Consider the following 27999-nt stretch of genomic DNA (forward strand, 5'->3'; position numbering starts at 1 on the left):
AATCTTATCTCCATAGCTTCAGTTCTAACCAGTTCCCTGGCCTACAGTCTTGCTAACGACTAAACTCCTATGCTTCCAGCCTCATCTTCGTCCTCTGTTTTCTCTTTCTCCATTTCCATTACTCTCTACTTCGGACATTCAGAAAACTCTACCAAAGATCTGCTTACTCTCTACGAAACCTCTGTCTTCTTCTTTTTTCTCTCCCCATGCCATTCTGTCTGCTCTACAGAAAAAAAAAAAAATGCCTGTCCCTTCTCTCTCTGGCCATGTGGTTCTCTGCCTCCTCAGGACTCTTCCTCCACCCTACCTTCCATCTTGATATGTAAAAACCTCTTTTGTTCTCAGTCTGTTGCTCTGGAGAGCCACTAGGGCTCAAGGTGAGGAGATGGTCTGAGCTTCATTTGCACAAGAAACAAAGCTATGAATCTCCACCAGCTTGTCTTTGCCTATATGACCTTATCCAAGTAATGGCTCCAGCAGGGCAGTTCAGCAGATCTGGGGAGCTGAACTGTTAGCCAAACGGTCTGGAAATATTTGGGCATGCAAGAATTTCATAGCAGAAGACAGCTGAAATATTTTGTCACATGTATGTATGTGTACTACATATGTGCCTGGTGTCTGTGGTTGACAGAGAGGGTGTTGAGTTCCTTGGAACTGGAGTTCCACATGATTGTGAGCTGCCATGTGGGAGCTGGGTTCTTGGGAAGACCAGCAAGTGCTCCTTCCCACTGAGCCATCTCTCCAGCCCTAATTGGTGTATGCTTATTGATTTGTGTAGGTTGAAACAATTTTGTAGGATAACAGGAACTTGGTCATGGTGTATGCTCTGAATATGGTATTGAATTTGGTTTGTATTTTATGGAGGAGTTTTACATCTATGGAAATCGGTCTGTAGTTTTTATCTGGGTTGTTGTGCTTCCTTGTGTAATTTCATCTGGTTCTGGTGTCAGAGTCATACTGATTTCTTAAAGTAAGTTTGGTGGAGTTCCTTTCCTTTCTATTCTGGGGAACAGCCTGAGAAGTGTTGGAATTAGATCTTCATTGAAATTTTGGTAAAAATCAGCATTAAATCTGTTTGGCCTGGCACCTTTCTTGGTGAGAGACATTTAAATACTATTTCAGTCTGGCTGTTATGGGTTTGCTTAGATTGTTTGTCTTTTGCCTTGAATTTTGGGAGGTCACATGTGTTTAGACATTTCTCCATTTCTCCTGGATTCTCTAATTTGTTAAAATGTTTTCAAAGAATTCCCTGATGGTATAGATTTCATAACAGCATATTGTAACAACTCCCTTTTGTCTCTAATTTTATTAATTTGGTTCCTCTATTTTCCTGTTGATTAGTTTAATTAGGTGTTGTTCAATCTTGTTAATCTTACCAAAAAAAACCAGCTTTTTCTTTTGCTAATTCTATGTATTGTTCTCTTAGTCTCTATATCATTAACCCTTGGCCTGGTTTCCACTGTTTCTTGCTACATGCAGCATTTGGATTTGGTATCCTCTTGCTTTTCTAAAGCTTTGGGTGCTTAATTAGATTTTTCTGATTTTTTAAAATTTATTTAGAGCTATAAACTTTCCTCTTAGGACTGCCTTCATTGCATCTCACAGAATCTGGTTGGTTGTAAATCTTGGAATTTTTAATTTTCCTTCCTGACTTATTAATGACCTATTGTTCACTCCAATATGGGTGGGGAGGTGTTTAGGAGGCCCCACCCCTAGCAGAGAAGCTATCCATTGGCAGTTGATGGCTTCTGAGAGGAGAGTCAGTACTTCCCAGAGATATGGTCCCTAGCAGGTTGACCATGACCCAGTGGGTGACACCACACCCATATGCATACAGGCAGCACTAATGGGACATAGTGAGGTACTTTTCATAAAGAAATTAAAAGAAAAGAAGTTTTTTTAAAAAAGTAAAAATGAAATTTGGAAGAGCTTGGAGATATCAAGAAATAATTGGAAGAAGACAGTGAGGGATGGTTATTTTAAAAATACATTATATACACGTGTAAAATTTTCAAAAGATTTACACACACACACACACACACACACACACACACACACTTTTAAAGTGTATTGCTTAATCTCCAAGCATCTGTGTATTTTCCAAGGTTAGTCCTGCTGATTTCTAGTTTAATTCTGCTGTGATTTGATAGAATACAGGAAGTTTTCTTTTATTTAAAACTTAAATTTTTTGTTTTGTGTGCATGAGTGTTTTATCTGCATATATGTATGTGTACATGCATGTAGTGTATGCAGAAGTCAGAAGAGTGTGTCAGGACCTATAGAACTGGCATTACAGGCAGTTCTGAGTTACCTCGTGGGTGCTGGGAGAACCTGTGTCCTTTACAAGAACAACAAATGCTCTTACCAGCTGCGCCACCTCTCTAGCCCCCAATTTTATGATGTATGTATTTACGAAGGTTTATTCTTTTGCAGTGTGGTCAATTGTAAACAGTGTTCCATGTGCTGCTGAGAAGAATGTGTATTTCCTGTAGATGTCTTTTCAAGTCCAATTGATCTCTTCAGTAATTAAGTTCTGAGGTTTGCTTGCTGAGTTTTTATTTGGAGACCCTTTCTAGATACACTGAGTTCTCCCATTATTAATGTGTCTGGATTCCAGCAGTTTTCTAGTGTTTGTGTTTTGAAAGCGAAGGAATAAAATTTGTTGCATATTTATAATACTTATGTTCACTTGACTAAGTGTTCCTTCTATTGAAATGTAGCAGCCAACCCTCATTATCTCTTCCGATGAGGTTGGTTTAAAGTCTACTTTACAGATATGAGAATTGCAACATCAACTTGTTTACATGTTCTCTGTGCTTAGAAGTTTGATTTTTAACCTTTGGCTCTTAGGTTATGGGTGTCTTTTTAGCTATGTGTGTTTCCTGGAGACAGCAGATAGTTTGCTCATGTTTTCAAATCCAGTCCAGTAGTCTATGTCTTTTAATTGGTGAGTTAAGGGAATTTTCATTAACAGAATGATTGAGAAGAGTTTGCTATTGTTTATAATTTTGTGTTTGTTGTTCTGGTTGGCTGCTTAAATTGTTAGTTCTTTTTCCTCTCCTGAAGCACTGAATACTTGCTGGTTTGCTGTGTTGGACAAGATTAGTTCCTCCTTTGCTCTCTCATCTGTCCATCCATGGCTTTCATGGACTACATTCTGATCCGTGTACTTGTGCATGAAACTTTCTTCTTCCTCTCTATAGTGTACTCCTGTAAGGATTTCCTGCAGTTCTGGCTTAGATGTAATTAATGGTTTTAACTTTTGTTTGTCTTGAAATATTCTTATTTCTCTAATCTACTTTAGTACACAATTTTTCAGAATATTCCTATTTTGGTTACTTTTAAGACTTGAAATATGTCAATCCATGCTTTCCTGGCTCTTAAGTTTGCTGACAATAATAAATCAGACATTATTCTGATGTCTCTGCTTGGGGATTTTTTTCATAGTGTTATTATTCTAGTGGTATTCTTTTCTGTATATTCTTTTTGTTTTCTGTGGGTATGTGGTGTGTGTGCATGTTTGAATGTGTGTGCATGTGTATGTGATCACGTATGTACATGCATGTGTGCTTGTGTGTGTGCGTTCGTGTGTGTGTGTGTGTGTGTGTGTGTGTGTGTGTGTGTGTGTGTGTGTTTCTTCGCTGTTTTTTATCTGCTGGGGTGTATGTGTCCGCTGGTTTCTAATTCTCCTCTTCCCACTGTTTTTGTTTCCTTTTTAAAGAAAATATGAGTCTTCCTAGTGGGTTGTCTTTGGTTGAGTTTCTGTGCAGGGGGGAGTCACCTGTAGTAACAACCATGATAGATTGACAAGTGTTAGCAAAGAGGGAAAACATGTTATTGACTTGAGTTCTTTATAGAGTTTGTTCTGCCTTGCTGCATCACTTGCTCTGGGATTCTTGATTGATTGATTGATTGATTGATTGGTTGGTTTAGCTCTGGGATTCTTAAGAATGCAGTTCACAGAGAACCCTACTCAAGTCCTTTGGAGATGCAATCCAGCTTCTTTGGCTCCCATCATCCCCCACACATGGTCCCCACACAGTCACACTTCCAGTTGCCCAGTCTCATCTATATCCCATCTTGCTCTCAGAACCCTTGCCTCTGCAGCTGCTTTTTGGACCCTGCCCACTCTCTGCTGTATGTTCCTCAAAACACTTTTTAAAAGAAGAAAAGCATCAAACTGCTTCAAGATCAAAACTAAAACTTCAAGGAACTACAAAAAGAGCAAACTAAGCTTGTTGACAAAAAGGGGAATGATAAAGATTAGAGCAGAGATATATGATCAGACATTAGAAAGCAACAAAAAATTAACATAACTAAGAGTTGAGTCATGGAAATGGAAATGATCAACAAAAGTGACAACCCCATGTCTGGATTAAGAAAAAGAAATACATTTAAAATGAAAATGGTGTTGTATTTGACAATGACACAAAAAATAAGTATTTATAGGGGAGTAGTATCAAAAAGTACAAGTCGCTGGGCATGGTGGTGCACACCTTTAATTCCAGCAATTGGGGTGTAGAGGCAAGTGGAGCTCTTTGAGTTTGAGGTCAGCCTGGTCTACAAAGCTAGTTCCAGAATAGCCAGGGCTATACAGAGAAACCCTGTCAAAGAAAAAAAAAAAAACAGGAAACGTTATTACATGGGAGATGAAGAAAGAGGAACCTCAGTTTGTTGATTGTGTGAACTAGTCTATTTATTTTTCTATTATGAAAACAAAGCATTGGGCATTAGATGCTTCCTAAAGTAGAGAAATTCATATAGCTCGGCTGTGTAGATGAAGTGCTAGGTCAGGCAGCCTCATGGACTCAGCAGATCACATCATGGCAGGATTGCTTAAGGGAGGGGAAGGTCACAGGTGAGAGAAGAAACCATGGAGATCCCAGAGAGATCTATGATGACTTCCAACTAGACTCTATGTTTGATCAGTCATACATACCATCTCTTTCCATCACCACATGGCAAAACAAGATTCCAAAGGATGGACCTTGTGACCCACTGGCCATTCCCAAGCCCTGGGGCCACACTCAACTGCAGTAGAGTTTCTGTGACAGAGTAGCAGAGATGGAGAAGATGTAGGCAGGACTCAAGTGGCAAATTTCTGCCACTCTTACTGCAGTCATAGCAAATCTTACTGGGAACTGACTCAAGTATCCTCTCTGGAAAAATACACTTTTAACATGACTCAAGTCATTTTTGTAAAGAGTTTGTGTCATATTTTTGTGCAAAACACTAAATAAGCTAAATGAATTTGAAATAGATTCAAGAATAGTGAAGCTAAAATGTTAAGAAGAATTTGAATAAAATTATAAAACAGCATTAAGAAAAAATTCATGTAATCCCTGACTACCAGCCTGAAACCCTTTATAATACACAGAGCCCATCCTGACTGAACTGGCTGACAGTAGTGAGTGATAGCAGCAGGTTCTGGGCTTTTAGGAGGGTGGGAAACATGCCATTCCCCTCACTAACTAGTTCTGAAAGAAGAATCAGCCACATGATTTATTTCAGGCAACTACATTTAAAAAATAATATCCTGCCTCCTCATCTCAGATGATCACACAGGCCACCATCCTTCAGAGGCACTGCCTATATGGAAGACATCCATATCTAACATACAGTGGTCAAAACAGCAAGTGGTTACAAAGGTCTCTTCCAAGTAAATGTTTGCCAGCTCTGGCTGAGAAGTCCTGACGAACCCTCCCACTAGCTCAGCTCCAGACACTACTTTCACAATTGTTGATTCACTACTACGAAGCAAGCACTTTCATTTTCATATTCCTCGTATCCATTAAGACTGTTGCTGTACATTCGATCAACCACACTCAGAAAAAAATCTCACAGCCTTGGAGAAGGAAACAAGAGACCAGGGAGGAAGTCAGTCCATCCACCATAAACAGCAAGAGCAGGTAAGGAGGCTCACTTCTCTTCCCAGCTCTGTAGAGTTCTGCTCAGGGAAATGGGGTCTATAATATCAGGAAGGGAATGAAAAGGTTTCATACAGGTCACTTAGACAATACCAGAATCAAAATGGGCAGCAGCTGAGTATTCACTGGGGTACAGGGTCAGGTGATATCAGCAGGGGTGCAATTAGGGTTGACATTCCCTACATTCCAGTATTGGGCTTGAATTCAGCTGGAAATACTGAAACTATGAGTGCTCTTCTCTATGTTCACATTGTCTCTATTGAGTGGGAACACAATTAAATGACTATGGACATTGACAGTACTTGCTTTATCCTGCTCCTACTATAGCTAAGCAACTGAAAAGTCTGTCCATGCATTGCCTCCATGAAGAGCAGAGATGAAAAAAACTAAATAATATAAAACAATAAATGATGCAAACAGCCACTGACACTGTGGAAGCACAAGGAAAACTTTGTAACCCAGAGGGAAAGATGGAGACCAGGTTAACATGATTTCTACCACACACCTGAACTTGGCTTCTAAGAGGATTTCCACTTTCACTGGGCAGACTCTCTCATTCCTAGAGCCCACTCCTTGCCTCTCACCCATAGGATTCAGACTTGTGTTTCACCAAAAGACTTCCTCCAAAGAAGCCTGTGCAGTACAGGACTAGGGAAGGAGTCCAGGCTTACCTTGACTACTCAGACCTTCAGAAAGTTCTCCCTGAAAGAAGCCCCTCCCTTGAGTTCCTGGCCAGGCACCAGCTCCATTCATCAGTTCTCTCTCTCTCCATTGTTAACTCTTACCTCTGCATTCTTTACTTCTCTCTCCTCCCCAGTTCTCTTTTCTTTCTTCTACTAAAGAGGAAAAATAATCAGGAAACCTAAAAATGGGCCACAGGAAACAGACATTGTCTTTGAACAACTTATTGCTCTTGATCTGCTCCCTGATTTTCAGTTTTCTTGTCACCATTGTTTTGAGTTTCCTGTGGCATTTAAAATGCTGCACCCAGACCCCTCCTCACTTGAGTTACTTTACTGCATAACTAATGAGGCTTCAGAGCACTGCTCTGGCAGATAACATCTTAACTGACCAAAACAAAACAAAACAAAACAAAAAACAAAAAAAAAGCAAAACAAAAGAAAAAACACACAGCTCTTACCTCTAATAAATACAGGGATAATTTGTTGTTTTGGAAGTAAATGTTGTTATATTGAATATTCCCATTCAATATCTAGTATAAATTTTAAAATTGGAATCCAAAAGGAAATTCTTCCATGATAAACTAAAAGGAAGATGTGAGTTGCTACCAGTGAATTTTAATAATTTGCAAGGATACAGATATGTATTACCCCAAATACCAGGTTCCAACAGGGTAACAGTTTCATAAAGTTTTATAACAGAACAAAGATGTCATAGCTGAAGACACTTTCAAACATACTGCTGGAAACATCAGGTAGGCAATTGAGAGCACAGTGAGGAAACAGGCCTCAGATACTCTCCAACAACATTCTCACCCTTCGGGTGGTGGAAGACAGGGCTCTGTTTGTACATTCCAAAAAAGAGCGTACCTGATAGGAGGGTGTTAGGTCAAACACAGAAGTGGACAATAAATAAATCTTGAGTCTGAGGTAGCAAAGATAATTTGTCTCTGGGCTTCAACATTCCAGCTCTCCACTGTCACTGAAGTTCCCACCAGTGAGTAAGGCTTGTAGAGGGTTAACTGAGGTGTATTCTTCTTTCTGGGACCCTCCTTCACACCTGCCATGTCCTTGGAAGAGTTCCTAGTCCAGGATGTCCTGTTGCTTATAAATATGCACAAGTCAGTTGTGCTGACTTCATCCCTGGAGCAGCAGCAGAAGGGGTCCCACACATGCTCAATCCACCAAAATGTTCCTAAGAGCCAGAGGGAGGGGCAAATACTAAACACCTGAGCAGATTATTATTCAGGTATAAACGTGAAGAAAATGGAGAATTTATTCATGAGCATTTTTACTCATTGAAAGAATTAATGAGTTAATAAATCCATATTGAATTTCTTGCATGTAGTCTAAATAAAAATAAATTCCCCTAATGCTAAATTTAGAGAAATCCTATTTTTAAGGAGTTTTTAATTCTTTCATTTATCTATTTACTTTATATGCCTTTGTGTACAGGATGTGAACATGTCATGTAACATGTTTAGAAACCAGAGGACAACTTGTGAGAGTCAGTGCTCTCCAGCCAACATATAGATCCTGGGGATTGAGCTCAGGTTGTCTTGCTGGACACTGAGCACCTTTACTATCTGAGCCAACAAACCAGCCCCAAGAAAGCCTATGCTTTAAAAAGATTATTTTCTTTCAGCTCTATAAACAGCCATACAGGTAGCATTATATAGACTGAGCAGATTATATTTAGGAACATTTATATATATACATGTACATATACATATATGCATGTAATAACTAGTGGAAAAAGAGGCCATAAATTTGAAGGACAGTGGGGGTGGTTATATGGGATGATTTTGAGGGGGGACAAGGAAAGGAAAATGCATTTCAATTATAATATCAAAAATTTAAAAATAAAATTATTTTAAAATGTTTTTAGCAAATTATCTTCCCTATTCAATATTTAGCATGAAATTTAAAATTAGAATCCAAAAGGAATATCTCCCATGATAATTTAAAGGGAAGATTTAAGTTGCTTGTAGTTGAATTTTGAAAATTCATTAGTACTATCATTCTTATTCAATTTCTTGGATAATATTTTCATAACCTTCTAAAATTATGCAGCTTTTTGCTTTACCACTCCAACAATACAATAAACCTTCAGTTTGTGCTGGAGGGTTGTATGACTCCACCTCTGAGAAGAGAAGGGATTTCTAATTTATTCCACCTCTTCCCTCAAAGACAAAGAACCTCAATGAACACGGCTCTAAAGGTCCACATGCCAGAGCCCCTGTGTCTCATTGAGAATGTGAAAGGACAACTGAGGCCTAATCAGAAGGCCCTGGAGATCCTGTCGGCCATCACACAGCCAGTGGTGGTGGTGGCCATAGTGGGCCTCTACCGCACAGGCAAATCCTACCTGATGAACAAGCTGGCTGGGAAGAACACAGGTGAGTGCCACCAACAGTGCTTTGCTGAGCCCTCTGTTTGGTCACACTTTGAACTTGGGTTGTGAGGAGGAACAATGTTAGAGAAGGAGATAGATTCTGAAATCTAATCTACTCAGAGTTGGGCTTTTTATCTTCACTCTGTTTCAGGAAGTCAGTCAGCTCCATAACACTCTTTATTATCTTCAGTTCCATTTTAAAATCAGAAATTATTCCTATCCTAGAAAGGGAGAAAGCATAAGAAGAATAATTCAATTACATAATAGTCTGTAAGACAGTCATTAAAAGTAAAGGCTGGGCCAAGAAAAAGAATCAGTAGGTAAAGGCCCTTGCTGCACAAGGCAACCTGGACCCAATACCGAGAAGGTAGAAAGAGACAGTCAAATCTACAGAGCTGTCCTCTGACCTCTACACACATGCTGTGACACACACACACCCTAACACACATCATGCATATACAAACACACACACACACACACACACACACACACACACAATAATGATGACGATGATTTTGTAATTAATAAGGTCATGAGGTAACAGTGAGTTTCCTCTGACCTTTCAGGTTTCAAAATATTTCAAATTGAATTGGAAAGTCTTATTGTCATGAATAAACATAGCATAAAATTAACTCTTCTAACCATTTCAACTGCAGTTCTATGTCATTAAACAAATTCACATCATTGTACACTCATCATATTAATTCACTTATATATTTATTATATTTTTTCCAACAAAAACTAAGTACCCATCATACAATAATCATCCATCCCCCCCATTTTTCACCACTGTTCTATAACCTGTTCCTATGTACTTAACCCTTAAAACAAAATATGAGGGCAGTAAGGGCTGTGATGCAAGGCAGAAATCCCAGCACTCGGGAAGCTGAGGTTGGAATATCATTGGAATCCCCTAGTTCAAGCACAGCTTTGATAACCAAGCAAGGTCTTCCTCACAAAAAGAATGGACATTTATCACTTCGTGTAGCAATGATATTTTAAGAATATTGTTTCTTCCAGACCTCAAACATGGAACATGTAATTGTTTGTGTCTTCTGAAATATTTTCTAATAATTTTTATATTTCCCTGTGTAGATTTGTCACCTTATAGATGAAGTGTATTCCCAAGCAGTTCACTCTTTAGATGGCGTTATAAGTGGGGTTAATTTCTTAGTTTCCTGTACATTATTATTTTGATTATTCGTTATTGGTGTGTAGAAAATAAACAAATTATAGAAATCACAGAAATAATTCTGTGTGCTGTAGCTATGCTGGATTAATTGATTACATCTAACATTGTTCTGTGGGATATTTAAAGGTTTTAACATATAAGATTATACCATCTATGATAAAGATAAATCTTATTCTTCCTGTCCAACTTGGGTGCCAGCTATTTTCATTTTGTTTTTGTTTTTCCTAATTATTTTGGATAACACTTCAAGTGCTGTATTGAACACCAGTGTCCAAATTGGGTACACTTTTCTCTTCTATGATCTTAAAGGAAAAATTCTTCAGCTTTTACCATTGAGTATAATATTGGCATGGATTTTTATATATGGCATTTCATACATTTGCATTAAGAAATTCTTGTAATTTGCTGAATACTATTTTTAATGATAACTGTGAAATATTTATTTTCACGTATTTGGTATTACGATTTTTACTATTTCTCTGGTTGCAAGATCAATACTAGTTTTGGTTTCAGTTAGCTCTACTGACTTGGATTGTTCTCATTTTTGCATTAATTTCCTGAAACGCCTGCTTCTAACTCTCTGTCACTGTGTCCTCTCTTCTACATGTCACAGGCTTCTCTCTGGGCTCCACAGTGCAGGCTCATACAAAAGGAATCTGGATGTGGTGTGTGCCTCATCCCCACAAGAAAGACCACACGCTTGTTCTGCTTGACACTGAGGGCCTGGGCGATGTTGAGAAAGTAAGGATTGAGAATTCAACTTGAGATTCAGACTTGATATCTAAATATTCTCTAATTTTTAAATAAGAACCTGAATTTACTGTATCATCATGTACTTAACTTTAGCCACCACTAATAAATAGACAAACTCACAGAAGAGGAGGATGGTCATTCTGCAGTATCCCAGCAACTTTTAGAATGTAACCTAAACCTGGTACCCCACCTCATGAAGGTACCAAGGATAAACTCAGTGTCATGTATCCAAGCCTACACAGAACTTCAATTACAGATTTGAGTTTGAAGGCCCATAACTGTGTTTAAATGCATACCTTGTTAATAAATCACAGTCCTTATTTTAAAACTTCTTTTATGTGGTGATATATTGTGTACCCTGATAACCTTGCCTGAGGATCAGAGGACAGAGCCAGCCACTAGATTGGAAACAGAGCCAGGCAGTGGTAGCACACACCTTTAATCCCAGCACTTGAGATCTCATGCCTTTGCTTGGGAAGCACACACACCTTTAATCCCAGTAAATAATATGGCAGGGCAGAGAAAGGTATATAAGGAGGAAACAGAACTCACTCTCTTTAGACTGAGGATTCTGTAGAGGTGAGAACTAGTGGCTGGCTGTTCTGCTTCTCTGATCTTTTAACTTTCACCCTGATATCTGGCTCTGGGTTTTTTTGTTTTGTTTTGTTTTGTTTTGCTCTGTTCTCTTTTTTTTTTTTTTTATTAAAAGACCATTTAAGATTTGAACAACACTTTTAGCCTTAGCTTTCTGATACACCAACTGAATTAAATAAACAATACTCTACATACCTTATGGCATTTCTTTTAATATTTAATAAACTAAATAATTTTTCTGGTATATAATGAGTGCCAAAGAATGGCCTATAACGGCCTATCTCAGTCCCTTGTGCTTGACAAGCTTGGGGAAAGCCCTGGTTTCCATTCCCAGCACTCGAAGAAAGAATTAAATGAGCTTTAAAAACATAGCCGCAGGTATGAGTTACATGAAAGTAAATCTTCTCATTAGGAATGAGATACTTAAATCTAGTGTATTTGAAGTTTTAGAATATCTACAAACATCCACTGTCTATTTAACGATTACATGCCAATGATCAAAAAACACCTTCAAAGAATAAGTATAAACCAAAAATCTTAGTAAAATATATTCAAGTTCAATGGAATTCATGAGTACTTTTGTTTAGATTTGTCTTGTATAGGTGTTTGAGACAGCATTAGTTTTACTAATCACTGTGGAAACATCTGATTAAATGAGCATATTTTTGTCACTGCTCACCTGAAAACTAACACAAGACATATTCCTGACCCATGTGTGTCTGGACTTCCAGGGAGACAACCAGAATGACTGCTGGATCTTTGCCCTGGCTATACTTCTGAGCAGCACCTTCGTGTACAACAGCATGGGAGCCATCAACCAGCAGGCCATGGACCAGCTGCAGTATCCTTTCTGTGATGGAGAACATCCCAGCCTGGAATGCTGCAGAGTCATTGTTGACAGACAGGAGGCAGAATAATCCCAGCATAAGGGGAGATTTCATACACCAACTAATGAGTCCACACTGAGTCAGAGCATGGTAAAACCATGTGTGGGGATGGATGAGACCAATGGGAGGAAGAAGACTGGGGACCCTGTTCATTCACCACTTTTCCTTAGCTACCCAGCTATGTGACAGAGCTGACAGATCGCATCAGAGCAAGGTCCTCTCCTGACCAGGAGGATGAAGGGGAGGACTCAGCTGAGTTTGTGAGCTTCTTCCCTGACTTTGTGTGGAGCCTGAGAGACATGACCTTGAAGATGGAAGTAGATGGAGTCCATGTCACAGCAGATGAGTACCTGGAGAATTCGCTGAAGCTCAAAGAAGGTACAGAGATTGATACTTGTCAATGAAAATGCCAGAAATTTATACCCTTTTTGGGTGACACATTCAGTTCTTCATTTCTATGCTTCTGGCTATTCCTAAGAAGTAATTCTTATTTACCATCTGCCTGAATAGAACCAATAATAACTATGTTAATTTGCAGTTTCTTTGGCTGCCCCCTTTTTCTGAGTACTGTTACCAGAACGCGTTCATCTCTTTACTTACTTCACAACTTATGTGGCAGAGCTGCACATAACCAAAAACTATAACATAGATTTATTTGAAGAAATTCTTAAAATGACAAACTAACACTTCCACTAACTATTCATCCTCCTTTGGAAAAATTATTTTCCCAGGTACCTGCAAAGAAGCTGAAAAATACAACTTGCCCCGACTCTGTATTCGGAAGTTCTTTCCAAAGAAGAAGTGTTTTATCTTCTACCCACCCACTGAGTGGAAAAAGCTCTCCCAGCTGGAGACACTGCAAGAAAATGAGATCGAGTCTGATTTTCTGAAGCAAGTAGCAGAATTCTGTTTGTACATCTTTAACCATTGCAAAGCCAAAACTCTTCCAGGAGGCATCCCTGTCAATGGCCCACGTGAGTTCCCATCTTAGTCTTCCACTCATTTCAAGATGGAGGGAGATGGAAACATTCATAAAGTTTCAGTTTTCAAAAGTGTAGAGGCTATGACTATATATGTTAAATTCTAGACAGTTTAAACTGATCTACCAGATCTTAATTAGTGAAATCCTGAAGTGGAAGAGATAGTGACAACCTAGTTTAAATAAGTTAAACTGAGTTAAGTCTCCATAATGTTGTACAAAGTCAGATATGTGCTGTTGCTCTGTATCTAGCCAATACATGCATAGTGTCAGAGCCTGTGACAATCAGCTGGGTAGCTGGGTGAGGGTATGTGGATTGTAGAGACAATGAAGAAGACAGAAAAGAGTCAAGAGGACTGCCAGTCAATGCCAGAAAGTCCTGAGTTTATTTCAGAGACAGCTTATAACAGTCTTGAAGGACAGAGGTAGAACAATGCACAGCACAGGCATTCACCCACTATCTATCCCGTCCTTGAGCCAAGGAGCAGGCAGTTTCATTTTCTATCTCAATGTACCTCCAGCTGGCATCAGCAGCCTGAGTCTAGCTAGACAGTATGTTCCTTCCCATGGACTAATCAGAACTTTCTCACAGCCCTGGAGCAAACAAGTTTGGACTCTATTGACTCAGAATAGACTTCAAATTCAAACTGGGAAACTGAGTCAGTTGTGGGATCCCACAGCATAGTCATTTAAATTTAAATAAAAATTCAGTGAAAGGAATTCAGACTATTAAGTGAAAAAAATTAGACTATACAGCCTTATTTCTCATGGTTACTGTGATGAAAAGCAGAATCATTAAACAATTGGCTCCCTTCAATAGTTCTATAAAGTAACACTGAGCTAGAATGAGACAAGGAGGAACAATTTTTGATAAGGAAAACATTGCTTTTCCACACATATTTAATTAAAGACTTTCCAAGGGAGTAATATAGAAGACTTATAGTTCTCAACCTTCCTAATGCTGCTACCCTTTAATATAGTTCCTCATGCTGTAGTGACCCTCAACCATAAAATTATTTTGTTGCTACTTCATAACTGTAATTTTGCAAGTTATGAATCATAATGTAATTATCTGCTATTTCCAATGGTGTTAGGAGACCCCAGAGGAATCTCAACTCACAGGTTGAGAACTATTGTGAGAAGTCTTATTCTAAACATGTTGGAGGACTGAGATATTCATGTTCAATATACACAGGCCTGCCTTATCTTTTCCTTAGAGAAGAAAGTCCTACTTAGTGGATGTCATCATTTGCTCTCTGTTTATAGGATTAGAAAGTCTAGTGCTGACCTATGTTGAAGCCATCTGCAGTGGAGACCTGCCCTGCATGGAGAATGCAGTCCTAGCCTTGGCAACAATAGAGAATGCAGCTGCAGTGCAAAAGGCCACTGCCCACTATGACCAGCAGATGAGCCAAAGGGTGCAGCTGCCCACAGAGACCCTCCAGGAGCTACTGGATCAGCATAGGACCTGTGAGAAAGAGGCCATAGAAATCTTCCTCAGGACTGCCTTTAAAGATGAAGACCATTCATTCCAAAAGGAATTGGGGGTAATTTCTTCCTAAGTTTATATGGATCAATGTTGTATAAGGTAAAGTATACATCAGACAATAAAATGAGCATTAATTATGAAGGAGGGAGATTGGTTTGTAATTCTCTTTCTTTGTTGTATCTTTGTGTGGTTTGGGTATCAGGGTAACTGTAGCCTCATAAAAGGAGTTTGGCAATGTTCCTTCTGTTTCTATTGTGTGGAACAATTTGAAGAGTATTGGTACAGGCTCTTCTTTGAAATTCTTGTAGAATTCTGTGCTGTAAGCTTCTGGTCTTGGGCTTTTTTTGTCAGGAGGCTTTCAATAACTGTTTCTATTTCTTAGGGATTATAGGTCTATTTAAATTGTTTATCTGGTCTTGATTTAATTTGAGTATGTGGTACCTATCCAGAAAATTGTCCATTTCTTTTAGATTTTCCAATTTTATGGAGTACAGGTGTTTGAAGTATGACCTAATGATTCTCTGGATTTCCTCATTGTCTGTTGTTATGTCTCCTTTTACATTTCTGATTTTGTTAATTTGGATGTTCTCTCTCTGCCTTTTGGTTAGTTTGGATAAGGGCTTGTCTATCTTGTTGATTTTCTCAAAGAACCAACTCTTTGTTTCATTGATTCTTTGTATTGTTCTCTTTGTTCCTATTTTATTGATCTCACCCCTCAATTTGATTATTTCCTGACACCTATTCCTCCTGGGTGAGTTTGCTTCTTTTTCTTCTACAGCTTTCAGGTGTGCTGTTAAGTCACTAGTGTGAGATTTCTCCAACTTCTTTATGTGGGCATTTAGTGCTATGAATTTTCCTCTTAGCACTGCTTTCATAGTGTCCCATTAATTTTGAAGGGAACTATCCTTAGTCACCCTTAAAATGGTGACAACTCTTTAGATATAATACTCAAGTGAAATAATTTTTTTAAAGCTTGGACTCAAATTTGAAAAAAAATTTATGATACTTGTCTTTAGTCTAAGTACATACAATTGACAATTGGTGCTTTAAGCAAATTCTGTACTTGGATAGATCAATTTTCTTTCATTTGACCAAAAGAGATGAACTTGTGGTTTTAGTTGTCTCCTTGGGCTTATGCTTCATTCCAATCATAGTCATGGTCAGTCCAGTTTAAATGCAAAGTTTACAATTAGGTTTGGCATAAACCTCTGAGCATCATTTCTAGTAAGGAGAGGATTCATAAGAAGGTTCAAACTCAAAGAAGAGCTACAGTTTTCCTCAGCTGTCATCAAGTTTCTGGAGACAACGAGGTTTTTGGGAAGCCCTTGGAGAAATTTTAACCTTTGCTACTATCTTCTCTGGTGTTCTTTTTACTCCCATTTTCACACTGCAGTCTCAGCTAGAAGAAAGATGGGATGATTTTTGTAAACGCAATCTGGAAGCATCATCAAACCGTTGCTGGGCATTGCTTCAGGATATCTTCAGACCTCTTGAAGAAGGTGTGAGGCAAGGCACTTATTCTAAGCCAGGAGGTTACTTCCTCTTTGTTCAGGATACACAAAGACTAAAGAAAAAGTACTATGGAGAACCAAAGAAAGGCATACAGGTAACCAAGACATTTATCAGTACGCTCTACCAGTGCTGACATATATTCTTGATCCAAATATTCAGAAAAATGATACCTATTCATCTGATTGATGATTACTTTAACTCTACATTCTGACCATTTCATCTTTATATCTATGTCTCTCTGAACTGTTTTCTCCCTGAAGGCTTTATGTCTCAGAATGATTTGCCCATGTAAGGCCACAAGATTATCATCTCCAATTTACATGCCTTAGTCTAAATGTACGGAATCACTTTCTCCCAGTATTAACCAGTAGGGGGCTCCATTTGGTTGCCTTGGATGATTTGCCCATTCCTGTGGTAAGGAATGTTAGATAAAAAGGACAACTCTTGAGGGTGGTAGGGAGACAGATAGATGTCCTCCCACTAACTTATATTCTCTGGACTCTAAGGCTGAAGAGGTTCTGCAGACATACATACAATCCAAGGAGGCTGTTTCTAATGCAGTTTTACAGACAGATCAGAGTCTGACCAAAAAAGAAAAGGAGATTGAAGGTAAGAAATGAACCAAAAAACAAACCAGTAACAAAATCTTGTAACAGCTTAACCATTGCCTGTCTTAAAACAGTAACTCTTAAACTGAAACAACAATAGAAAGATGAATCTATCACCAAAGCTCTTTCTGACCATGGTGTACATGGTTGCTGATATTATGGTAGGAGTTACCTCAAGAGTATATTGGCCTTGGGATAGCCTTTCTATCCAATAGTGATGACCACAATAGGCTATGGAGATGTCTCTCTGGTTAAGAACCCTGGATATTCTTCTAGAGGACCCCAGTTTGATTTCTAATACCTGCCTAGTGGTTCACAACTGGCCCCTTCTGGGCTCCACAGGCACAAATCATATGCATGGTATACAGATATACATGCAGGCAAAACACCCATACACATAAAATAAAATAAAACAGGCCCAGAACCAGGGTTATTATGACTTGATCCACCCAGTATCCACCCTATCTGTGAACCTTCTGGAGCACGTGTAGGGACCTGACCCATAGAACCAAAGCTGCAGGATCTCCACAATACAGGGCAACAACACGATATCCAGAAAGAGTCCTAGTGAGGACTAAGCATTGAAAGTGCAGTAACCAGAGGCCTCGAACCAGACCAACGACTCCCTGCAATGGACTCTTGCAAGTAAAGATGTGTGGACAAAGTGGTTTACTGTGTGACTCACTGCATCACACTGTAGCTTCCATGATGAGACTTTTAATTTTTCCCTTTAAAATTTTTTGTTTGTTTTTTCTTTATCTTTTTCTCTGTTTGTTTTCTCTTTCTTTTCTCTCCTTTTTCTGTTAAACTTTGTTATGTCTTAGGGAGGCTGCAGAGGAGGAGGGTGGATGCAAAGGGATGAGGAAATGAGGAGGATCAATATACATCATGTAAAAGACACATAGAATAAATAAAAAATAAAAGAAAAAGAACAAAGAAGGGCAAAAAACCACCCAAAAATTAATAGTAATGACAAGAAACCATGGAAGGAAGAAGGAGGTAATACTGTCTCCTCTGGGGAGAACTGCAAGGACAGAATGCCATAGACAGGTGCTACAGGGAAAACACATGTACTTCTCACAGTTCTGGAGAACAAGAAACCAGAGTCTGGATTCTGGGATGGTCAAGAGTGCTCTCTCTAGTATCTTGGTTGTCTTCCCACTGCATCATTGCAGGGTGGGAAGACTGAACTCTTTTTTATTATTATTATTATCATCTTACAACAGCACTGAGTGCCTATGGAGGCTCCATCCTCACAATCATCTAAATCCAATTACCTCACCAGAATCACAACTCGCTATATCATCACACTGTGACTACAACTTCAACCTATGAGTACATATAGAGCACCAGCACTCGGTGCCTTCCCACTGTAGACCCACGTAAAAATTGTTTCCCCTCTTTCTCAGTGGAGCGGAAGAAAACTGAATCTGCAATGGCTGCTGCAAAACTAATGGAGGAAACACAGAAGAAGAATGAGAAGCTGATGGAACAGAAAGAAAAGAGTTATCAGGAGCACATGAGACAGCTGACTCAGAAAATGGAGAATGACAGAATCCAGCTGAAGGCAGAGCAAGAGCGGACACTAGCTCTTAAACTTCAGGTACTCTGTTATTTTTATCCTCCAGAATCTTTAACAGAAAGCGTTCTGTAGGGGACTAGACAATCACGTGTTATAAGGAATTCTCCAGCCAATATCCTGTATCAGCCCCTACAAGCTGATTGTGCCCACCACTGTGCGTTGATAGCTGTCCAAAGCCACTAGATCACATAAAAAAAGTCCTGTGAAGACCATTTTCCTGAATCAATACAAACAACACCTATTGACAAGAGGCACTGTGCAAGTATTTTACAAGCTTTATTTTATTCTTCAAAATCCATTCAAAATTTAAACTTAAAAATATTTGGAATAATGCAGCTCCAATTTAAGCATTTTCTTTTTTTTTTTGGTTTTTCGAGACAGGGTTTCTCTGTGTAGCTTTGCGCCTTTCCTGGTACTCGCTTTGGAGACCAGGCTGGCCTCGAACTCACAGAGATCCGCCTGGCTCTGCCTCCCGAGTGCTGGGATTAAAGGCATGCGCCACCACCGCCCGGCAATTTAAGCATTTTCATTTCCATATTAGAGAGAGAGAGAGAAAGAGAGAGAGAGAGAGAGAGAGAGAGAGATCAAATATACATTAGTAAAAGGGGCCCTATGGAAACCCCCAAACACCAAAGACTATTGTCAAGACGACTGGTTATTCTCCAGAACCTAATGGTAAGGCCCTATTGCTAGAGACCATACTTTCTTATGTCATTGAACACAGAGAAGTCAAGCTAGTGCCTAACAGAAGCTTCATTCCTACTGACTAACATTCATGGTACTAGAAGGTACTCTGCACACTCAGAGGAGAAAGGCAATCATCAATACCACCCAGCGACAAGTCCTGTGACCTACAACAATGACCTGCTTGTCAGATATCCTGGTGCAATAGTGGCCACATGCAATGGGAATAACCAATCATTTTTGATTTGATTTAAGGCCCACTGCTGACACTGCTTAAGTGGCCAAGAACATGAGAATAGATAGGTCATAGGCCTAGGGAAAAACATACTACTACTATTATGCTAAAGAAACCTATCAACAAAATGACTCCTGATGACACACTGCTATACTTAGAGATCAGTGCCTTTCTCATCCCACACCAGAGAAGATTCTTCTTACAGTAGGTGGGAATCAACACAGAGAACCACAAATGGGCAATATGCAGAGAATGAGAGACTTTGGAGCACTCAGCCCTAACTGGGATGCCTTCATCAAACCCCTCCCCTCAAAGCATCACCAACTGACACACAATCAGTCTTCCAACACCTTTCTGTTCATAGCCTGTCCTCCAAGTGTAAGTTGAGACTAAATGTCAGTTCAGAAATGTACTGTCAGCCATATCAATTCTTCAGGTCCTCAACTACTATCTCTTACTCTGCATATGGAACTTGAAAGCTTATATAAAATTCTCTGATGAGACATTTCACTTTACTCTGAGAGTCACAGACTTAAATTTCAGTTATTCCTGTATGATAAAATTGTCTATCAGTGGTTATCGAGCAATAATTCCAAGACCCTCATGGATGTTGGTAGTGCTCAAGTCCATTATTTTTTAGTGAATAATAAAAATAAATGTCTGTATATATTAAGTGAAGGAGCAATTAAAATATGTTGGACCACATTTGGTAGAGTCCAGATACCTGGGACTTGTCATTACAGAAGGGCAAGTGTGTGTAAAAACAAAACCTATACTATATAATTGCCAGTTGATGGAACTGTTGTCTAGATTTAGGTGTAATGAGTAAATTCTCTGTGGATCCACAAATCCCAGGGTAGAATTTCAGATCAAAACTTTTTCAGGGACTGTAGATGTACACTAAATTTGACCAAATAAGAAAAAGCTATGGCCAGGCGGTGGTGGCACATGCCTTTAATCCCAGCACTAGGGAGACAGAGCCAGGCAGATCTCTGTAAGTTTGAGGCCAGCCTGGTCTACAGAGCGGGATCCAGGATAGGCAGCAAAACTACACAGAGAAACCCTGTCTCCAAAAACCAAAAGAAAAAAAAAGAAAAGAAAAGAAAAGAAAAAGCCATGGATTGTAATAAAGGCTGAAAACTCAAGAGAGGGATGGGTATGGAGACAAATAGACAAAATTTAATAGTGAATACCAAAGGTCTTAAGGAATTACAAAATTATTTCAAAGGCACTAATTTGAAAATTGTTTGGTATGTTTTTGTTATCCTGTTCCTTTTGTGCAAAATTAAATATTCTTTTTCCCTCTTAGGAGCAGAAACAGCTACTCCAAGAGGGGTTCCGAGAAGAGAGCAGAAAACTTCAAGAAGAGATAAAGAACGTGGAGAAGAGATACAAGGAAAAAAGTATTATCTTCTGCACTATAAATAGAATGTAAAAATACATAGAACAGGGCTGGTAGGAGGACTTACCATGTAACAGGCACTTTCTGTAAAGCCTGGGGACCTGGGTTCAACCACGAGAAGCTATGTAAAGGTGGAGAGAACAGACTGCACATAGTTGTCCTCTGATCTCCACCCATGGACAGTGGCACATGGGTGCCCCTGCTCCCCACAAGCCATACATACACCCAATAATAATAAATAAAAATTGAATACGTAGGACAAGAGTTTCTACTAGAACACTATCCAATCAGGGAATAAGTCTAATAATGAACTTGGGGTATCTAACAACTCCCACTGCTTTACATTTGAAATTGTGACATTTATACCATCACTGAGCCACAAGCTGTGGCATTTAGACCATCACTGAGGTATAAATTGGCAAAATGAAATTATGTGTAAACCATTTTTTTCATCTTAAGTTTGTCGTTTCATTTTTAACTGTTTTATATACTTTAGCATAACCTTCACTGGCTCCTCTATTTGAACTATCCATCTTTTTTGTTAGAGATGTCATAAATTATGTAATTAAGAGGCATGACAGGAGAGAGAGCTGTCAGGGAAGTTCTGAGAGTTTTTTGTCTCCATCTGTGTAATACTCAGACTCTTCAACCCTGTGTGCATTCTCCCCTTTGTGCACTGAAGAGTGAACCAGTTCTTTAGATGTTGTTGAGTATTCCTGCTGATAGGCCATGGAACATATGTAATTATATATAAAGGGAAGCTCCGGGGCTGGAGAGATGGCTCAGTAGTCAAGAACACTGGTTGCTCTTCTGGAGGACTGGTTCACTTTCGAGCACCCACATGGCAGCTCATAATTATCTGTAACTCTAGTTCTAGGGGATCCCGTGTTCTCTTCTGGCCTCTACAGGCACAAGGCATGCATATGCACAGAAAAACATTCAGGCAAAAACGTCCATATGCAGAAAGTAAAATAATAATTCTTTTTAAATTAAAGGGAAGTTCTTTTTAGCCATCAGTGTCAGATCACAATAGTTTCAGTGTGTTACTGATGTACAATTAACAAGTAGTAGAACAGTATTGACATTTAGACTCAGAATCCAGAGAGAGCCATAGAAACACCATACACACACACACACACACACACACACACACACACACACACACACACGGCATATTCAAGCATCACTCTATAAGTATGTTAGTAATTAGAGGATATCCTCAGATATAGGTCTCCTTGGAATAACAAAAGCAAGGATGGGCATTCACTTCCCAAATCATATCTTGGTTAGCTATGTCGGAGGCATCATGGTCTCTCCAAGGGTAGTGCTGATTCCACAGAACTCTGTGTATCCAATAGCAAACTGCCAAACAGGTGTTGGCAGAAGGAGACATCATACCAATCCTACATGGGAAGTTCTTTTTAGCCATCAGTGCCTGATCACAATAGTTTCAGTGTGTGGCTGATGTACAATTAACTAGTGATAGAAAAGTATTGACCTTTAGACACACAATTCAGAGAGAGAGCTGTAGAAACACACACACACACACACACACACACACACACACACACACACAGACGACTGTATTCAACCATTGCTCTAAAAGCCTATTAGTAACTAGTGGATATCCTCAGATATAGATCTCCTTGGAACAACAAAAGCAAGGATGGACCTTCACTCCCCAAACCATGTCTTGGTGAGATATGTCAGAGGCATCATGGTTTCTCCATGCTGGTACCACAGAACTCCATGTATCCAAACTAGTACTACTAAACAAGTGTTGTTTAGCAAACTACCAAACAGGTGTTGGCAGAAGGAGACATCATACCAATCCTACATTTTTTTTTTCCTTTTCTTCCACAGTGGATCATATGCAAGCTGAATCTTCAAAGACTACAGCAAAAATAATGGAAGAAATGCAAAGGAAATATGATCAGATGATGGAAAATAAAGAGAAGAATCACCAGGAACATGTGCGACAGTTGATGGAAAAGATGGAGAGAGAGAGAGCTCAGCAAATAGCAGAGCAAGAGAAGATGATGACTCTTATGCTTCAGGTATTCCTTTGTGCTATCACATTCCCACCCAATGGCAGGAATAAAAGACACTGATTAGAGGTTAGTGCAGTTGATCTAGGTGAAGGACCATTGTAGCCAGACACTCTACTGCAGTTTTATATCCTTTGTGTCTGTGGCATAGAAAATCTGCATTTGCTAATGGCCTCTCACTGCTAGACTGTGCTCCCTGGAGCCTGCATTATTCTCCCTCACTATATAGTAGCTAGTGGTCAACAAGTCCTGTACAAAAAGCCTTCAATGCATTGCATATTGTACCCACATCAAATGATACAGAATTGGTTAACTTTTCTACAAGGAAAACTATAGTTGCTGATGAGATAAGGAATTTCTGCATCATATATCATAGGAAAATACCTAGAATATGTTTTCTGCTTAGTGGAATCAATAGTGATTCTATCTTTGTTGAAATACATAGAGGAAATGCTCTCCTCACTGTTTTACCCTAACTGCTCTCTGAGATTCCTCTAAATCTGAATATTCTGTATGTTGGCCCAGAAGTGCACTCTGAGCAACTACAGTCCCAGTCTCCTCAATTTTATTTTCTTATTATTAATAATCCCATCAGAATTTCATTATCTAATTATACTTGTGCTTCTCAGCACCATGGAGAATTCCTCCCAAGAGACCATCATTTTGAAATGAATATCCACACTGTAGAAGGGGTCAGTTGGAGGAGGAAAGGAGAGTGATAATTATACCCAATTGTGTTGCAATACTTCAGGGACGCCATGAATGAGCCTCTTCTAAAGACTATGAGGAAGTGCTTGGGAAATAATTCCAAACATGGGAGCCTCAAGAGAAAGTAATATGCTATAAGATGAGATGAGATGAGATGAGATGAGATGAGATGAGATGAGATGAGATGAGATGAGATGAGATAGGAGGCTAGCTTAAAAGAGAATTTCAAGTCTGATGAGGATTTAATTTCAGAAATAAAAGAGAAAGTTATTAGCTAATTATGAAACAATTTCTGTGAGATGATTTTATTCTATGCCTCTTTAAATCCTCTTCCTCCTCAGGAGCAAGAACTACTTCTCAAGGAAGAAATCTCTGAAAAAAGAAGAAAACATCAGAAGGAGATTGAGGAGATAGAGGCAAAAAACAGAGAAATACTCCTAAAATGTATTAGACTCTGCATTTGTACAATCAATATATCCCTGCCCCACACTATTACCAGGGCTCAAGTACAATGATCAACTCCCACACAGCAATCAATAGCATTGAACATGAACTTTACATGTTTTCATAATGCTGGCCTATAAACAGTGCAGAAATGAAGATGGTGTAAAAAGACAAGAGTTGCTACTAAGGCGATTTCTTTGATGTTCCTTACTAAAACTGTTGATTTCCCTCTTATTTTTACTGGTAATGCTTTTAAGGATGGTTAAGTGCATACTATATATCAAGTCATTTACATTTCCTTTAGAGAAAATACAAATTTTATAGTATGATATATTTTAAATAGAGAGCTATTGTGCAGTCTGCTTAAGACTCTTTGCTCATCCACACAGTGATTGTAGACACTTGTTCTGATTTAAGGGTTTACTCACACTGTTGAATATGGTAGGAATGATGTGAACACAGAGAAAATTAGATACAAAGTGAAGAAAGGAACTTTAGATCCAACTAAGTATCAGTACTGGGGGTTCAGTGAATAATGTTTCAGCTCACATTGAAGGAAATGTTTGTTTTTAAATTTTAAACTTTATTTTACAGTAATTGTGTAAAACAATGGGTTTTGTTAAATTGCCCCTTGAATGCTTAGTCATCTGACATAGCCTAGGTTCAGAGTGCAGAAGGTCCATGGTGGCTGGTCAAGAGCAGGGTTGTCCCTGTGAAGAGTGAGTGTGTAGAGCTTCCAGATTCCCTGTCAATGAAGCCCAACTGCTTCATTGCTGCTGCCCTCTCCTTGGTCCTGGCTCAGTGACATCATGTTTTCAGACTACAGAAAGAACAAAGATGTGTCTTCACTCATGAAAGTCATACCTGGCTTAAGAAAATGTGTCATAGGAGCTATGGTCACTTTAGGAGAAACAACGAGCCTAGGAATTCCACTCATAAAGAATCAACATAAATGAGCATTGCGGGGGGAGGGAGAAGCTAAACCCTGATCCTACATATTTTTTCTGCTTTATTCTTTATTTTCAGTGGAAACTGCACAAGCTCAGTCCTCAGAGACAAGGCAAATGTTCCAGGAAATGGAAGAGATGAATCTGAAGATTATGAGGCAGAAAGAAAAAACTTTTGAGGATTATGTGAAACAATTGACTGAGAAGATGGATGCAGATACAGCGAGGCTAATGGCAAAGCAAGAGGAGATCTTGACTAAGAAGCTTCAGGTAATTCATGGGGCATCTTTTTTCCTCATTCAATGGCGAGTAATAAAAGACATTGATTAATCGTTAGTACATGTGATTATGTAAAGGAATTTTCTGTGTAGACACCTCCACCTTTGTATCTCTGACAAAGGCTAATTACAAAAAGATTATGCTTCATGACTACTGAATCATTGTATCACTCAAAATATATAAGCACATAACTGAAATACATACACAAACTACTCTACCCACATTAAATATTGCTTCTTTAAGGACACAGGACTACTCTATATCTTTTTATCTCATTGTATGTTCTAGATAGGGTGTCTCTGTGTAGCTCAGGCTAGACTAGCACTTAAGATTTTCCCACTTCAGTACCCCAAATCTGACATTACAGCCTTGTACCACTACACTGGGAACTGATGTCTTTTTTTCTACTGTAGAAATTGCCATTCCTGAAAGATAGAAAGTATATGGAGATACTATTCCTGGGTGGACATCTGGCATGTTTCTCTTACCTAGTACAATCCACAGTGGTTTCATTTTTGCCATCTCTATAGGTCTTTATCTCTGTAAGCATTCTAAAAAGCAGTTTCACCTTCCTATGGCCACTTAGCAGCACTGATTGTAGGCACTTTCCTGTTCTCCTGGCCTTGAGTCTGAGTCACACTCTGGGCAAATGCACTCCCAGAACACTTCAGTACTTTACTCTTTGTAATGCAAACAAAATCTTACAGGTCTGTATACAACTCCCCAATCATGTGTCTTTCCTTAATCTGGAAACCATGCATCACTCTTCTAAATGTATATTTGTTATCCTATTTACATATATGTGAGATTCACATCACATGGTTAGAAACTTTTGAAGAGATTTTTTTAAAGGTAAAATTCAAAATATGGAGTAAGAGGCTGAATATAGGGTAACAGCAATATAGCAATGTAACATAGCAGTACCATGCTAAGGAATGTAGACAGAACATTTCAGATGCTAAAGTAGAAAAACTACTAAAGCTATGAAGAATCACACTGAAGAAATAAAAATGTGGGCTGGAGAGATGGCTCAGAGCATAAAAGTGTTTGCTGTTCAAATGTAAGGACATGAATTTGAATCCCCAAAACCTGTGTGTAAGCAGGATGTAGTACCATGAATTCCTGTTCCCAACATTTTACAGGGAGATAGAAAGCATAAACAGGAGAATCCTTGGAAACTCACAGGCCAGCTTGCTCAGAAAAACAGTGGAGGAATCTTGTCTCAAACAAGGTGGAAATTGAGAAACAACATGATGGCTATCTTCTGATCTCCACACATATTCTCTCTCTCTCTCTCTCTCTCTCTCTCTCTCTCTCTCTCTCTCTCTCTCTCTCTCTCTCTCCTCATCCTCCTCTTCTCTTCCTCCTCCTCTCCCCATCCATCTCCTTTTCCCTCTCCCTCTATCAAACACACACACACACACACACACACACACACACACACACACACATCCATACTCATGAGTGTTCACACACATCCCACACACACAACAGACACAACACTAAAAGATACATTTAAAAAATTTTAAGCCGGGCGGTGGTGGCGCACGCCTTTAATCCCAGCACTCGGGAGGCAGAGCCAGGCGGATCTCTGTGAGTTCGAGGCCAGCCTGGACTACCAAGTGAGTTCCAGGACAGGCGCAAAGCTACACAGAGAAACCCTGTCTCGAAAAACCAAAAAAAAAAAAAAAAATTTTAAAGGATACTTGCTTGACCATTATCTGAAAAAAAATATGTAATTATCTTAGTTTTGGTTATTTACTATATAGTATCAGTACAACTTAAGGGTTTCATTATAGCATTTCCATAGTTGCAAATAACCAGATTTGAAGGCATTATGTTAATCTTTAATGACCTCTCTTCCCCTCCTCTTTTGCCCTAGTATTTCCCCTTTAATGATGCATCCTTCTCTCCCCTCTCTGGATTCCACATGAGACAAAGCATAATTCCTATTTTTAGCCTGGCTTATGCCATTTCCACCTACTTGCCTGAAAATACTGTAATTTAACTCTCATTTACAGCTGTAAAAGATACAGTTATGTATATATGACAACACTCATTATTCTCTCATCTATTAAAGAACACCCAGTCTGGTTGTATAGTTTAGCTTCTGGGAGCAGTGAATAATAAGCATGAGGATACAGGATTCTCTGTAGTATGTTGACTTTGATTGTTTTGGACATGTACCCAGAAGTAACATGACTGGATCTGATAGAAGTTGTCTCTCAAGATTTTGGAGGAGCCTGCAAATTGACTTCTGTAGTAGCTATAATAATTTAATTAATATTCCAAGCAGCAATGTATTCGGGCTACTGTCCCCTGCATCTTCACGCCTGTCACTTGCTTCCTGGATGACAGACATTCTTACTGAGATGATAACACTCTCTGCAGATTTTAGTTTCCAGTTTCTCTTTTCAGGAACAAAAAGAAATTTTTAATAAAAAACTCATGAACCAAAACAAAAATCATGAGAAAGAAATAAGGAATATCAAGATGAAAAAGAACAATTCTCCTTGTTCCGTGATGTGAAAAGCCTAACCATACCGGCTTCCTCCCATGCTCTCTCCTTCAGGTCAGAATCTTACTGATATGATTCATACCATCTCACATCAGAACTAAATGTAATCCACAATAATAAAGATGGCAAAGCCTAA

General features: G+C 39.0%; 1 protein-coding gene across 3 annotated transcripts; it reads left to right on the forward strand.

The window, feature by feature from the left end:
* The first annotated feature begins 5760 nt into the window (after nt 1-5760).
* Nucleotides 5761-27999, forward strand: LOC128106296 (guanylate-binding protein 1-like). Of its 3 annotated transcripts, XM_052731704.1 has the most exons (15): nt 5761-5909; nt 8798-9006; nt 10808-10935; nt 12273-12382; nt 12607-12806; nt 13160-13402; nt 14674-14954; nt 16290-16502; nt 16915-17017; nt 18426-18619; nt 20827-20920; nt 22783-22976; nt 24017-24119; nt 25146-25336; nt 27764-27999. In XM_052731704.1, the coding sequence occupies exons 2-15, from the start codon at nt 8811-8813 to the stop codon at nt 27872-27874; spliced, it is 2361 nt and encodes a 786-aa protein (XP_052587664.1). In that variant the 5' UTR covers nt 5761-5909; nt 8798-8810; the 3' UTR covers nt 27875-27999. The 3 variants fall into 3 exon arrangements, with proteins under 3 accessions (XP_052587664.1, XP_052587666.1, XP_052587667.1); XM_052731706.1 differs by lacking the exon at nt 8798-9006; XM_052731707.1 differs by lacking the exons at nt 8798-9006; nt 10808-10935.

Source organism: Peromyscus californicus, unplaced genomic scaffold (genome assembly GCF_007827085.1).
Source record: "Peromyscus californicus insignis strain IS unplaced genomic scaffold, ASM782708v3 Scaffold_9__1_contigs__length_137607984, whole genome shotgun sequence".
Classification (NCBI taxonomy): Eukaryota; Metazoa; Chordata; class Mammalia; order Rodentia; family Cricetidae; genus Peromyscus; species Peromyscus californicus.

Coding starts and splice junctions, on each gene's coding strand:
- LOC128106296 (XM_052731704.1), top strand. CDS start 8,811: ATGAACACGGCTCTAAAGGTCCACATGCCAGAGCCCCTGTGTCTCATT. Junction 9,007..10,807: donor GCTGGCTGGGAAGAACACAG/GTGAGTGCCACC, acceptor TACATGTCACAG/GCTTCTCTCTGGGCTCCACA. Junction 13,403..14,673: donor CATCCCTGTCAATGGCCCAC/GTGAGTTCCCAT, acceptor CTCTGTTTATAG/GATTAGAAAGTCTAGTGCTG.